Source organism: Pocillopora verrucosa, chromosome 2, assembly GCF_036669915.1.
Source record: "Pocillopora verrucosa isolate sample1 chromosome 2, ASM3666991v2, whole genome shotgun sequence".
NCBI lineage: Eukaryota > Metazoa > Cnidaria > Anthozoa > Scleractinia > Pocilloporidae > Pocillopora > Pocillopora verrucosa.
Genome location: NC_089313.1, coordinates 818,242 through 831,902, shown reverse-complemented (window position 1 = coordinate 831,902; position 13,661 = coordinate 818,242). Strand labels below are relative to the sequence as shown.

Here is a 13,661-nt window from a genome sequence, read left to right as displayed (position 1 = left end):
TTCAAAGTATTTAATTGTGACTGGATCAGAGAAACAGATTTTCAAAATTCTGTGAAGCTGGAACTACACCGGATGAGATTTCTGCATACCGCGATATTCCGCTAACGACCGTTCACGGAGACAACGACAACGCATGCTCTTAGCTCTATGATACAACACAAAAACACTTAAATTGATTTAGAGTATCAAACGGGTGCTGTAAAAAACATCAGGCATGAGGAAAATATTCATTATTCACCAAGTAATGCTGATAACAATTGTTGAAAAATCTGGCACGAAAGGGAAGATTGTTATATTGATTATATATTGATTATTGTATTGCCCGGATGAACACAGAATCAAACACGCAGAACTAAATCTCGACGGATCAACAAAGTATTATGTTGGACTTTCATTCCTCGATCTAATATTTAGCCGCTGGGTAATTCTCAGCAAAAAGTGGTATTGTAAGATTTTTAAGCATTTCTACCGAGCCTTCTGTTGCAATGTAGCCCATTGATTTCATCACATCACGGCAATATCTCTCAATCACGTTCACTGAACAGGAATCTATTAAACGTCGCCACTTGTTCAGAATCTCCAAAGAATTTCTGATAACAGATACAGGATTTCGCTTCTCCGCCCTTAAATCCTTAGCGCTGGGCTGTGTTATGTTTACAATCCATTGTTTGATATTTTCTAACACTTCAAGTCCAGCATACTCGAACAAAGACTGCAAAACGGTTAAGGGTGCCACCGCCAAGTCTTCATATCGCACCAGTCTTACACGACTGCGAAGCGATACTGGAAGATTTCTTACCAAACGAAGATTTGCCTCCGTCATCTGACAACGAGAATGAACAAATTGTCTCATCGATGACTTTTCCCTTCTGTTCACTTCTTTGAAAAAGGCTACCCTCTGAGAAGACATTACCACTGGTCTTATATCACGTAATAAATATATGATTTTGCACTCTATTCCCGCCAATTCGCAAGTTTCAAAGAGCTTTTCGATTGATTGGCCAGGAATCCTTTCCAAGAGAAGCTTATAAACAATTGTATCATGTTGTTTTTTACACGAATGTTCAAGATTTTCTTGTGTTACAGTTAAACAGTCTTTTCTTCGCCATCTAGGATCTCCCTGTCTAAAGTTACAGAATGGCGGAGAGCTCAAGGCTCGACTATAGAACCGAAAAAAACTGCCGATATCCCGCGTTGAATTCCCCGCACTAAAGTCACACTTGAAAATGTGATGAAGAAGATTTATTGCAATTTTATCATAATCCTCAGGTTTTGTTCTCTGAATTCCATGAAGTGGCTCAAACACGTAAAATACTCGTGGATGTTGGTTAAAAATGCTGGCCAGAAACGTAGAACCAGATCGGCCATGAGCAACAATTAACACAATCCTTTGCTTCCTCTCCAGAGCCTTGTCCGTCGGCTCAACAGGAGCCCACGGTATCGTCGTCATTGGCCCTGTCAATGAAAATAACCTCTTCGAAGCACCAAGTAGATCCTGGCTCAGAACAATGTGTTGGTGCACTGACATATCAAGAAAAGCAAAAAATAAACCCAATGAAACAGCAGAGAGGACCAACAAGGAACCAAAACCAAACTTAATTTTTGCCCATCTAGCCATTGTTGTTGATAACACCGATAACTGAACCTCTTTAAATGTTTCACCACAGCTACAAAAGAAATTAAGAAATACAGGACTGAATCAACCGACATATGTCCTTGTTAGCCTTCATATAATTGAAATTAAATACCGCATCGTTAACGTTTCAAATTTGCATCGATCGACCTAAATTTTTAATGTCTTCATGTTTTCAATAGTTTCATCCCCAAATAAAACAGCAGGTTATAAACGTATAACTACAAATATGTGTCATATGAAGTTGCACGGGGAACAGCACCAACTTCCGTTGTTACTGGGTTAGTTTGTGTATGTAAACAGTGAACAATTCCTTCAAAATATATTTTTAGGGAACTAGGTTCAAAATCAATGTAAATGAAGTTTCAACAATGTGCTCTCATTACAAAGTTTCGTTCGATAAAAACTTGTTAAGGAGAGTTTGAAGGCTATTCTAAACTACATACAACAGAATTACGCAGTGAACTGCATCGAAAAGAGTTGCAAAGGCATACTGAGAGCGATGAAACGCGTTGTTTTTTTATTGCTCGAATCGTGATTGTTAAGTTGGATTGTTATTTCGATAGCTGTATTTGACATGTTAAGCAAATTGTAAACTATTTCACCAGAGATTAAGTATGTTTTCAATCTTTCTGTATTGCACAGAACCAGGAGCCCAAGTGATGGGCTCCTGACAGAACTAATCAAAAACATATCACAAAGATTTCAGGTGAAACTGCAAACAAAGACCACAGAATTTCACCAATGCCACAATATATTTATTATTTGGTCTGTTTTACGTACCACTCTCCCACACTGCAGGTGGTAATTTTCAGTTCGCATCAATGAAGTCAAAAACACTTTAGTAAAATGCGTTACCATCTGCAATAACATTTGTCCTCATTTGCTATCGATCTGGCCCCTGTTGTTCGAGAGATGGATAACGCTATCTATTGGATAAATTTCTATCTGGTGGATGCGCAGTACGTTTTTTTTTAACACTTATTAGCTGGATAGCGATTTATCCATTGGATAGTGTTATCTGCCCTTTCAACACCTGGGCCCTGATCACCAGCGTGGGCCTTTTGGCATTGAAGGTCACGTGATTACGGGGAACTCCAAATATGGTCAACTCACTCTGAAACTCCTGAATGATCACGTGGGTAATTCTCCTTTTCTAACTGCAATACATTTTCTTAGAAATCAGTTGAGAGATTTTGTCGGTTACCTGAGTTTAATTTTTTTTAGTAATTATTATAAGGCTCCACAAGCTAGGTTTGTAACATCTTAAGATAAATTTAGCAAGTCTACACGTGTATTTCAAAATTATCGTTGCACAAACCGATTTGTGGAATTGACGTGACAAGTTTCGGCGAAACCAAGTGGTTAAACGAAACTGAAATCATGAAATTCATGGGTGTAATTAAGATCAGGTTGACGAGGGAAGTCGAGTAAAATCCGAAAATACCCGACGAAATGCCGAGTGCTCATGAAGAAAACCGAGCTAGTATACTCCAAGATAAATAAAATCGAGAAAATACCGAACATTCACGAAGACTTAGCCGAGCGTTCGCGAAGAACACCGAGATTGAGATTGCCAAGGTGTTAGGGATAAGAAAAGTATAATCGAGTTAGTACTGAACATTCACGAAGACCTAGCTTGAGATTTATAAGGTGATTGGTTTAATAAAAGTATAATGAAAATTTCCGGATGTTCGTAAAAAAAAAAAAATGAGCTTGAAATTTCCTTAGCAGTGAGGAAAATTGAGAAAAAGCCGAATGTTCACGAACCAAATATGTATGGATTGTCTAGGTGATAAACACACGGTTGGAGATGCTACTTCTCTCATCGCTGCAGGAAATTAGTAATTTCTTCTCGTTGACAAAACAGCTGATTGTTCTGTACGTGTTGACAGGCTTAGATTTCCATTGTTCACTCTTAGGGTTAATTTACTGAAAACGATCCAAGACCAGTCAGAATAGTGTCGTTATAACTTTTCTCAGGTTTTTCCATAGATGGAACATACAATCCGTGAACGATAGTCTTTATCACCAACTACATTTCATTGTTAATGCAATGTTATTTCACATGACGTTTTAATGGCATAAATTTGTTTCAGAGATGCAATCGATACATCAGAGAAAAACATGATACAAATGAATAATACAAAAAGCTTTCCATTTACTGAGTAAATATCTCAATCAAATGTACAAGCTGTACTCCTTTGAAGAAAACATTCCAAAATCTGTTCATTTTTGACAAGGGAAAGTTTCACTCTAACTGACCAGCCGCATATATTTTTAACCCAACCACTGAGAACGGTCATAAAAAAGAGAAATTTGAAACGTACATTGCAACTGAGGAAATTGAGAGAAAAGCACCGCTATTTTGATAAAGCATTGAGAAGTTTGCTAGAAATGTGACAGCTATTTGGTAAGCAGCTACATAAATGTTGGCTTAGCTAAAATAGTGTTTTGGAAGCAGATGGTCGAACAAGCACATTGAATTAACAGTATGTAAAGCCTATTTTAAGTCACTTTTCAATAGACTAGGAATAAATTAAATTTTACTTTCACGTTTACTCACAGTGAATCTAGAACTTCAAAGTGTGGATATCCAGACCCAGTTTACAACAACAACGTGATGAAGTAATTCTTGTGTGTATTTTCTCTAACCTAAAGTTAGATATTTACTTGTCTATTATGAAGAAATCAAAGCTTGATAGCTTTTAACGCTTTTCATTGGCTGGTTTGGTGTCAATTCAGTGTAGTTGCGTACAGAGAACCGTGCGTGCATGCAACTCTGAACCGACCAATCACATCACAGCACCCATCGTGAAATGGCTTCTTTCCCCGCCGTGAAGATAGTTCTTTCAACATGGCCATAAAAGAACTAAAGAATTAATTGGAGAAATGGCTTATCCCTAGCTGAGCAAGAAATTGGATCGTTTGATCATTACTATGGGATACATTTTTTATTCCAAAGAATCCTTTTTAAAAACATCGCGAAAGGGGCTGAAACATCAAATTTCGCTCGGTTTGGGCGCCCATAGCTCAATTATAAAACACTTATGTCAATTTGGAAAGTGGAAAGGAAATTTCAGATGTGCAGAAAGAAGCACGGACGAAAAGCTGTGGAGACGAACAGTCTGACCTAAAATTTGATGAAAGGACAGGCCGACGGGGAGACATACTAATTGTGTTCGCACTCAGCCGGCGGACTGCAATTGCTATATCCAATTTTGCGTTGTATAATTCTCGTTAAATAGTGGAATCGTTGAATTTTGGAGCATTTCCACCGAACCATCTGTTGCAACATATCCCATCAATTTCATCGCATCACGGCAATATCGCTCAATCACATCCACGAAACAAGAATCTGCCAAAAGTCGCCACTTGTTCAGAACTTCCAGTGAGTTCCTTATCATTGAAACTGGGCGTTTTTCCTCTTTTTTCAAATCCGCAAAACTCGGCTGTGTTATTTTCACGATCCATTGTTTGATATTTTCTAGCATTTCGAGTTCTGCGAATCGATACAAAGAATCGAAAACTTGCAGCGGTTCGGCCGCTAAGTCTTCATATCGCACAAGTCTCACACGACTTCGAAGAGATGGAGGAAACTTTTTCACCAGGTAAAGATTCCTCTCAATCATTTCGCAGCAAGAATAAACGAACTGTCTTAGGGATGGTCTTGTTTTCCGATCAACCTCTCGAAAAAAGGCTACTTTTTGAGAGGACATTACAACTGGTCGCATATCACGTATTAAATAAATAATTTTGCATTCAACATCTGCCATTTCGCACACGTGGAAAAGCCTCTCAAGTGATTGGCCAGGGATTCTATCCAAAAGAAGCTTATAAACGACTGTGTTGTGCTGCACTTTACACGTGTGTTCAAGTTTTTTTTGAGTAACAGGCGAACAGTACTTTCGGCTCCATTTTGGATCTCCTTGCTTGTATTTGCAAAACGGGGGTGAACTCAATGCTCGGCTGTAGAAACGAAAAAAACGACCTATCTCTTTGCTTGTATTACCCATACTGAAGTTGCATTGAAAAATTTGTTGAAGATAATTCGTCGCAAACGTATCGTAATCCCCGACTTGCATTTTCCTAATCCCGTGCAGTGGTTCGAAGATATAAAAGACTCGTGGATGCTTGTCAAAAATATCAGCTAGAAATGTAGAACCAGATCTTCCGTGGGCAACAACCAACAAGACTTGACGACTTTTCACCTTGTGCTGCAACATCCTCTCTGTCAAATCGTTAACTGAGCTTGTTTTGATTTCCAAAGGAGCCTCATTTGTCGTTAGATTTGATGTCGTAATAAACGTACTCCCAGACTGAAATACGTTTCTGTTCTTGACAACGTCTCGGGATGTTTGGAGTAAAGCGAAAAATAAACCAACAGATATAAAAGTGAATATTAGCAGGAGGATGAGGTTTCGTCGAACTCTCCGGCGAAAGGCCATTACGGTGTGGTTTAGGAAGTCTTCACCTTGAAATATATAATAATGTCAGACTCATATTAACAAATTAAAAAAAGTTTTTGCCATGTATCAGCTAATTTAAACTCCAACCACGTTATATTTCTATTTGTTGTCAATCCAAAATTTAAAACTTTCCATTACCTAAAACAAATTAAATAATTGTATCGGAAAGATTAGGATGGATTATAAAATGATGAGAAAATTTTCGACAAAGAAGGTTGTTGTTGAGAAACAGATTCTTATTTTGCGTATAGATGATAAACTGCTGCCATATTAATTTTTTTCTTCTTTTCTTTCACGATTTCCAAAGTGTCCGAAGCTCGATGACTTATGAAGTTTAAGAACGAAATTTTAACAAAAAAATTAATCGTTTTACCTCAACATAGAGAATTCCGAACACTATGTATAATTTTTCTAGTACAGAAATGAGTCACTTTATTGTTAATCGTATGCCTTCAAACCAAACTTGTTCGAACGAGCGCCGAGTGAAACGGTTGAATATTTGCGCAAGACTATTCATTTGTTAATGCGACCAAAATTGATGGGGAATTTATCCCAACCCCTGCAGCCTATATGCTAATTTTTTTTCAGACATACAGAATAGCGTTAAGAACTATGAAACTGGTAGCCTTCGGCATCATAAGAGTAAATATGTCTCGCGGCCATGTAAATGAGAATCCCTTCATCCAAATCGTTGTAATTTTTTTCTTCGACTCTTAACCAGATTTTTTAGGCCAAATACTCAAGGTGAAGAAATTTATCGAAGCCTTTAATCTTAAAAGTGCGAAGATTCGCGAGGTTCTTCAACGAATATTTTTTCCAGTGGAAAATCAAAATACTGCACTAGAATTGATTGATCTTTACGTTACTTTGGCCTTAGCTACCGTCGCATGCTCTTTGACTGAATCTTATGGATAACTTCGACCATTGGAGACACAAAAATATACGAGGACGCGCTTAACGCGCAGAGCCACTCGAGAGCAGATAAAAGGGAAAAAGAACCCTCCTAATATAACAAATTGAAAAAAACATCAAAACTGTCAATTCTTCCTAATTCATAGCTTTGTAGGAAATTACAGTGGAGCTAGGAAACTGATCAAGCGATTGGCTGACATGGCAACCGCGCGTAATGTGGTCTACAATTTCATTAGGTACAAATTTCGTATATTACTTTTCGAGAGACTCAAATTTATTTTTGTCTTCCTCTTCAGTAATTGCCCAGTCAAAAAATATAACAACCTCTTCAATAACAATATCAAACAAGTGGATATCTTTTCAGTCAGCGATCTCTATAAAGGTCACTCATTAGTATTGCCTTGCACTTAGTTTCTGCTCTTAATTTTACACGAAACCGATCCTGAGCTGGCGAATTTTAAAACAGACCACACTGTGCATAAGTCTCGTCCATCGCGTCTTGTTATCTCTGTTTCATGCAACTGTGACAACCAATTAACGAATATTGTTCAACCATCTTGGTTGAACAATATGGTTGTACAAACAATATCACAGTTCTATTTCAAAATTCTCAGGAGTATAATATCAAGAAAGTGCAGAGAGTTAAAAAAAAGAAAACTTGTAAAATCAGGCAGATGACAAAGTATTTTCGGATCACCTTTCTCTTCTGTTCATGCCACATTGGAGCCAATTTTCTTTGCTGCCATTTGTTAGTGATAAACGCAAGCAGATTTTGTACTGATTTTAGTGTCATGGGAGAACTGTTAATTCTTATAGTGAGTCAAATACAATCGAACACCTTAGCCGATCGATACATTTTGAGACTAATGCAGCCAAATTAAAAGAGGTACTAGTTCTAGCCTGTTTCAGTTTGGGCATTCAGTTGCTGGAGATGAGTGAAAAGGCGGGACGAGCAAGAGAAAAACGAGACTGAGGGGTCTGAGGAAAGGAGAGGAAAGGCTGGACCCATCGATACTCAGTTCCAAAAAAGCCTGGTGGTTTTCTTTAGCCTGCTCATTTTCCATTGAACAAAAGCTTTCCTTGCTCAGGGCAACTCTATGATGTGTTACGTTACTTACCGAACGGTCGAGTAAGTGTCCTTGAAAATGCTTTCAATTTGCTTTAAAAAGGATCATCTAGTTAAACGTTTTCAGTTAGTCTCGTTATTCCTTTCAGGAACATTATGTGAGATAAAATAACCAATCTTAGCTACAACATTAAGATTGAGACGTTGAACGTCAACAAATAGGAGCAATAAATAACAAGGAGTAACGTTAAAAATATTGATCTGATTGGAAAATATCAAGAACCAATTCGCTCAACATTATCAGAGCTAAAAACAACTCAACAACACCGTTTCCATTTCAAAACCATGGTTTTATTTAATATTGCAGTTCCATGATATCCATAGGTACCTGTTCTCGTCCTCGACCAACAACTCACATTTGCTCTGACGAAAGAGTAATACTCGAAACGTCAGTTTTAAAAATTCTCCACGGCGGTCAATTTATAACATCGAACAACTCAGTTGATTAAACTAAATTAGCTCACAACGATTCACAAAGCCCCACAAAAGTTTGAAAGTCTAAATAGAGTTCTCTGAAGGGCCATGTAGTTTCACTGTTCAGAATTTCAAAAGCTCATTTTCCAGTTGTTTGAAATGCGTGATGGAGGAGATTAGCAGAGACGAATTTCCCTTGCGACTCCCATCGTGAGGAAGAATTTCTGACCGTTCAGAAACTATTTTTCATTGTACAAAGACCACAGACTAATTCTGGAATCTTTTCCACCGGCAGCCAAGAGCTGTCCGTGGTCACACAGATCTTCTGAGAAATCCACCGTGTTTATAGTTTGTGTATGATAACTAAGGTAAGCCAATGGTTTGAGTGTTTTCCAGCTGTATACTCTTATCCTGTAGATACATAAAATCACTATTTCAATAATCGTTGTCCCCACCACAAACATTAGGATTATAGATATCGTTACAATAATTATTGGTGGCTCAACATAAATTTCGATATCGTTACCGGTTAAAAAATCTAAAGAATTATCGTTATCAACCCTTTATCTCCCAAGATCGGACTATCAATTCTCCCCTCTTGCTGCTACACATTCCCTTGTACATCAGTAAAGAGAATTTGGTGTAAGATCAAGGTAACAACTACCAGACAAATCTGAGTATTCTCGTAACCCATTTGCTGGGTAATGTATAGATATTGTAGAAAGAAGTTACATGTTAATCACTTTTGGTTGTAAAAGGAATAAATTTGAATATTAGTAGAACAAGATTAAAAATACCTATTGTGAAGTTGAAATTGCAAGGATGAAATTCAACTTATCTATGTAATTATTCAGGACACTGCTATAACAACATCTAATTTCTCCTTACAGTATCAACCCTGAAACAAACATAAAGCTTATGAGAATAAAATGGTTAATAAATGGCCCACAACTTTACCTGCCATCCCATCCACCAGTGGCCAGTATTTTACGATCTTTCCTGATTTTGACTGAAGCAATGCCTGGGTTTTTCAGCTCAATTTCTTTTTCCACTGTTATGCTGTGCTAGAGAGAATATATGGATGGTATCATGTCTGCAGCAGTAAGTGAAACAATTCTAACAAGACCCTGCACATACCTGAGGTGTTACTGATGACACACACAGCTTACTACCCGCCGAGCCAGACACTATTCTGAGGTCCTCTTTGTCTACATCCATGCAGAGAACTAAAAGTAAATACAAACATGTTGAAGGAAATAAATAAGTTTTTACCTATCCAGCAAGTAAAGGCTTCAAGTTATGGGTTCGAGTCAAGCCATTAGAAGAGAGACAAGTCAAACTGAACCCTTTTACTCCCAAGATCTCATTTAGTAATTTTCCTTACTGTCTGTGATACAATTCTTATGATGTTATATCTGAGAATTTGTTAAAGGATCAACTCATAATCCCCTTATTGATTGTCTTTATTCTCTTTACTTGTCTGCTGGATATTGTATCGATATTGTATGGAGAAATTCTGTCTTGGTCACTCATGAGAGTTAAAGGGTTGATGGCTTTTACTGCCTTAACTTTATTATCCCAGAATCACGCAAGAAAGTGATGGGAATTAAGGAAATGATCAACAACTAAAGAAACTTTTGATTGTTAAACAAATTCTCCATGTCAGCAGCTTAGATAATCTATAAAAAAAACAGTATTAAGAATATGCATACCCATGTTAAGGAGCAAAGGGTTCATATTTTCAAGGATTTGGAGGCACAAACTTGAAACTCCACAATAGTTGCATGTTCGTAAATGTGCAAAACTACCAAAGATTGATGATTAACCTGATTCAGCGTGAGTTGGATTTCTACTCAAGATTTTTCCAGCCATAACATCCCAGAGCACAAGCTGACCACTTTCATAACCTGCGATCAAGAAAGGCTTGTTTGTTGCTGGATCAGAGATCAACGAGATACACATGCACATCCCTGAAAGGAGAAAAAGAAAAGTTTTATAACAGTAAGCAAGTGGTTACCTATTAAATAGACACATTTACTGCCAGGGAATATTATAAGACAATTTTGCAGTTAATAAATGAAATGTAAATTTGTGGCATAGGATGACGTTTTGAGCATTAGCCCTTCGTCAGAGAGAAAGACAAAGGGCTATGGCTGGAAATGTCAGCCTCAGAAGCTCTCTGCAATGGCCAATTTACTTGCCCTTTATTGATAAACAAGTAATCCCGGGCAATTTTGGAAAATTTTGAAAACTCTCGTGCAATTAATCCTTAATAGTACTTGGCCTCATGTGATTGCCTATACAAATAGACACATTTACTGCCAGGGGATTTATAAGACAATTCTGCAGTTGATTAATGAAATGGCATAAGATGACATTTGAGCATTTGTCTGTCTCTATGACAAGGGCTATAGCTGGACATGGTCAGCCTCAGAAGCTTCTCCACAATGGCCAATTTAAATTATCATCTCAGTTCATAAAAAAATATATTTACTACCCAGGTGAATGGGTGCTTTTCACCCTTTTTTGGCAGTGAATATCAAGTACTATTCACCTCATAGCCGCAGATAAGACAAAATTGGTGGAGTTGAGTTTTTAATTTTCCTAACAGCATTTCTCTGTACGTTAAAGAAATCAACTGTTTTTTTGTATCTTTGTGGTATATATCTAAAACGTTGTTCACCTAAGTGTCATTGTCAGTTGTGGATATTTACCTCTCTGCTTTTGCGACTCCCAGTAAATATCCCCCATTACTTCCCTCTCCACTTAGAATGAATAACTGTTAATAATGAGAAACTATAGAAATAACTTGTTTCCTGGTTGCTTGAGAGGAACATTTTTGGACTGTATGTATTGATCACAAACTAAACAAAATAATTCACCCTTGCAATGCACAACTTACCAAGTGACTTTCCATCATCAGATTTTAGAGCAAACAAGATTGTCTTTTGACTCCAGAGCATGAATATTAAACCTACTGATCAGCGTTAAAGAAGGAAATAAAAAACAAACTCAATTTGTTAGCATAGAGACCATCGATTAACCCTCCAGCATTCTTATCTTCATTTCTCTTAGGTCAATGACACCCAGTATAGAACTTTTTTAAAACTCATTTATGTTTTCTCACACTGACATCAAATAAGATTGGAGAGGTCAACCACCAAAAACCCATAAAAAATGGATAATTAACCCTTGCCAACTAATTTCACCTTACAATATCACCCCCAAATCACATATTTAAGTCACAAAAATGAAGGAAGCTGATCCCCCAAATAAAGGAGCTCTTTATCATAAGAAGAATTCTTCCTACTAAAGACGCTGTAGCAAATACATAGAGAACAGCATAGAGAGTGTGGATATTCATGTTAGAACTATGAACAAAGGGCCAAGAATGAGAGCCTAACCAGAATAACCAACCTACCAATAAAGAAGACAATAAATTATGGTCTTTATTACCTGGGAAATTACTGGCTTATGGCAGACCAATCCAAATGGGACTTGTATCTCTGTAAATGTAAATTTATGAAATAGCTTTGATCTTTTTAGTTCCTATCAATGTTACCTTAGATGTTATGGATGAAGTACAGATGGTCACTTGAAGATAGGGGCACCCAGAGGAGACACGGGTTGGTACCGCAAGCAGTTTGAAACAGCTGGATTGGTGGCAGGGTTTAAAGGGGAAGATAACAATTATCAACACAAGTTTAAATAGCTGGCTTTTTAGACAAACTTTGCCAACAGTAGAGAAAGAAATTAAGGAGATGAGGAGGGTATCAAGTAATGGCAAAAAACTGGCAGATGGGGAGGAAGCATGTTGCTGCCCTACATGCCACTTAGGGCATAAAGGGCATGAGTGAGAGTGATAACTAGCTTTTTACATCACCTCTTGACAAAACACAAAACTGACAAAATCCAAGAAAAGGAGCTGTGATACTGTTGACCACCTCTTTTCTTCCTTCAGAACACTGCCATATTCGTAGATACCCATCCCTGCCATGACTGAAAAAATAAAAATATTTGACAAAAAATAAGTTATCTTATGGAAATATTCACCAATGGTTAATGCGATTATTATAGTTATGATTTTAGAATCAACTTTGATAGAAATTTTTTGAGAATGAAATATAACAACTATACTAACTACCCCTAATAATTAGATCAACAACTGTTTTTTTTAATTAACCTTTTAACTACTAAAAGTGACTAATTTCTCTTTATAATATCACCCCTAATTCAAACATTGAGGTCATGAGAATAGAGGAAATGATCACATACTAAGGAAGCTGTCAATTTTTAGGATATTTTCCTCATCAGCACCTTATGAAATGTAAGGAGAACAGTATAGAGATTATACAAATTCATACTAAGGTGTGAAGAGTTAAAGGAAAGACAATTCAACAAGTTTATAACCAAGGAGTGATTATTTTTCCCTTGAAAGTTGAATTATGAAGTTTATTTGCATGGATGTGGTAAGTATATGGTACCTTATCACATTCCCACAAGGGTGAAAATCGGCAGCAAGGATGGCATGTCCATCATGACCATCTAATGTTATCTCTGATCTTTTGTTTTAAGATTCCACAAACTGATAATTCCTTTAGCAGACCTGCAAAATCAAGGGTAAACTTAGGTATTACAGTATTCCAGCTATGTAATCATATCTCTTGACGGTCATTTTTCCAAGGGGAGGGGGGAGAGGGCTAAGGAAAAAAGTGAGTTGATTATTACACCTGCAAATGTAAGCAAAGCACAATCAGAAACGATGGAGGTTGTTCCGATGATTCAGTTGCATCATGGAGGATGACTGTTTCAAACATAACTGTGATCAATAAAAATCACACTGGTGTTTATTTCGTTCAATGTTCACAATGGTTCACTTACGATCAATGTGCACAAACCGTACCCAGAAAGTAGAAGTCCTTCTTCCCTAACAGACTTTGGAGCAAACTTGACGACATTTAAGGCTGCTTCTGTACCGCGCAGAACATACAATGGGTCCGGTGGGCTTCTATTTTCCATGATGGTTGCATGCCTTCATGCTTCCACTTCGCGGTTTATTTCTTTCTTGAATTGCTTCCTTTTTACAAGGCGTTACTTGACAATACGA

At 37.4% G+C, this 13,661-nt stretch overlaps 3 protein-coding genes across 3 annotated transcripts; all 3 read right to left on the bottom strand.

The window, feature by feature from the left end:
* Positions 1-26: 26 nt before the first annotated feature.
* LOC131782535 (carbohydrate sulfotransferase 4-like) lies at positions 27-2,443 on the bottom strand. Its single transcript, XM_066162151.1, has 2 exons — positions 2,417-2,443; positions 27-1,667 (listed from the first exon to the last, which is right to left on the bottom strand). The coding sequence occupies exon 2, from the start codon at positions 1,616-1,618 to the stop codon at positions 404-406; it is 1,215 nt and encodes a 404-aa protein (XP_066018248.1). The 5' UTR covers positions 1,619-1,667; positions 2,417-2,443; the 3' UTR covers positions 27-403.
* A 1,331-nt stretch (positions 2,444-3,774) lies between these two features.
* LOC131782533 (carbohydrate sulfotransferase 6-like) lies at positions 3,775-8,262 on the bottom strand. Its single transcript, XM_059099273.2, has 2 exons — positions 8,133-8,262; positions 3,775-6,107 (listed from the first exon to the last, which is right to left on the bottom strand). Exon 2 carries the CDS (start codon positions 6,079-6,081, stop codon positions 4,843-4,845), a length of 1,239 nt encoding a protein of 412 aa, XP_058955256.1. The 5' UTR covers positions 6,082-6,107; positions 8,133-8,262; the 3' UTR covers positions 3,775-4,842.
* A 158-nt stretch (positions 8,263-8,420) lies between these two features.
* Positions 8,421-13,624, bottom strand: LOC131782566 (guanine nucleotide-binding protein subunit beta-like protein 1). Its single transcript, XM_066162411.1, is given in 10 exon segments — positions 8,421-8,965; positions 9,512-9,618; positions 9,692-9,780; positions 10,381-10,524; positions 11,457-11,531; positions 12,011-12,051; positions 12,422-12,553; positions 13,039-13,123; positions 13,126-13,160; positions 13,458-13,624. Coding segments are annotated over 10 exon segments (996 nt in total). The 5' UTR covers positions 13,574-13,624; the 3' UTR covers positions 8,421-8,793.
* Between the last annotated feature and the right edge of the window lie 37 nt (positions 13,625-13,661).

What these genes read in the sequence shown, in the direction of transcription:
- LOC131782533 (XM_059099273.2), bottom strand. Translation starts at nt 6,081, where the DNA reads ATGGCCTTTCGCCGGAGAGTTCGACGAAACCTCATCCTCCTGCTAATA.
- LOC131782535 (XM_066162151.1), bottom strand. Translation starts at nt 1,618, where the DNA reads ATGGCTAGATGGGCAAAAATTAAGTTTGGTTTTGGTTCCTTGTTGGTC.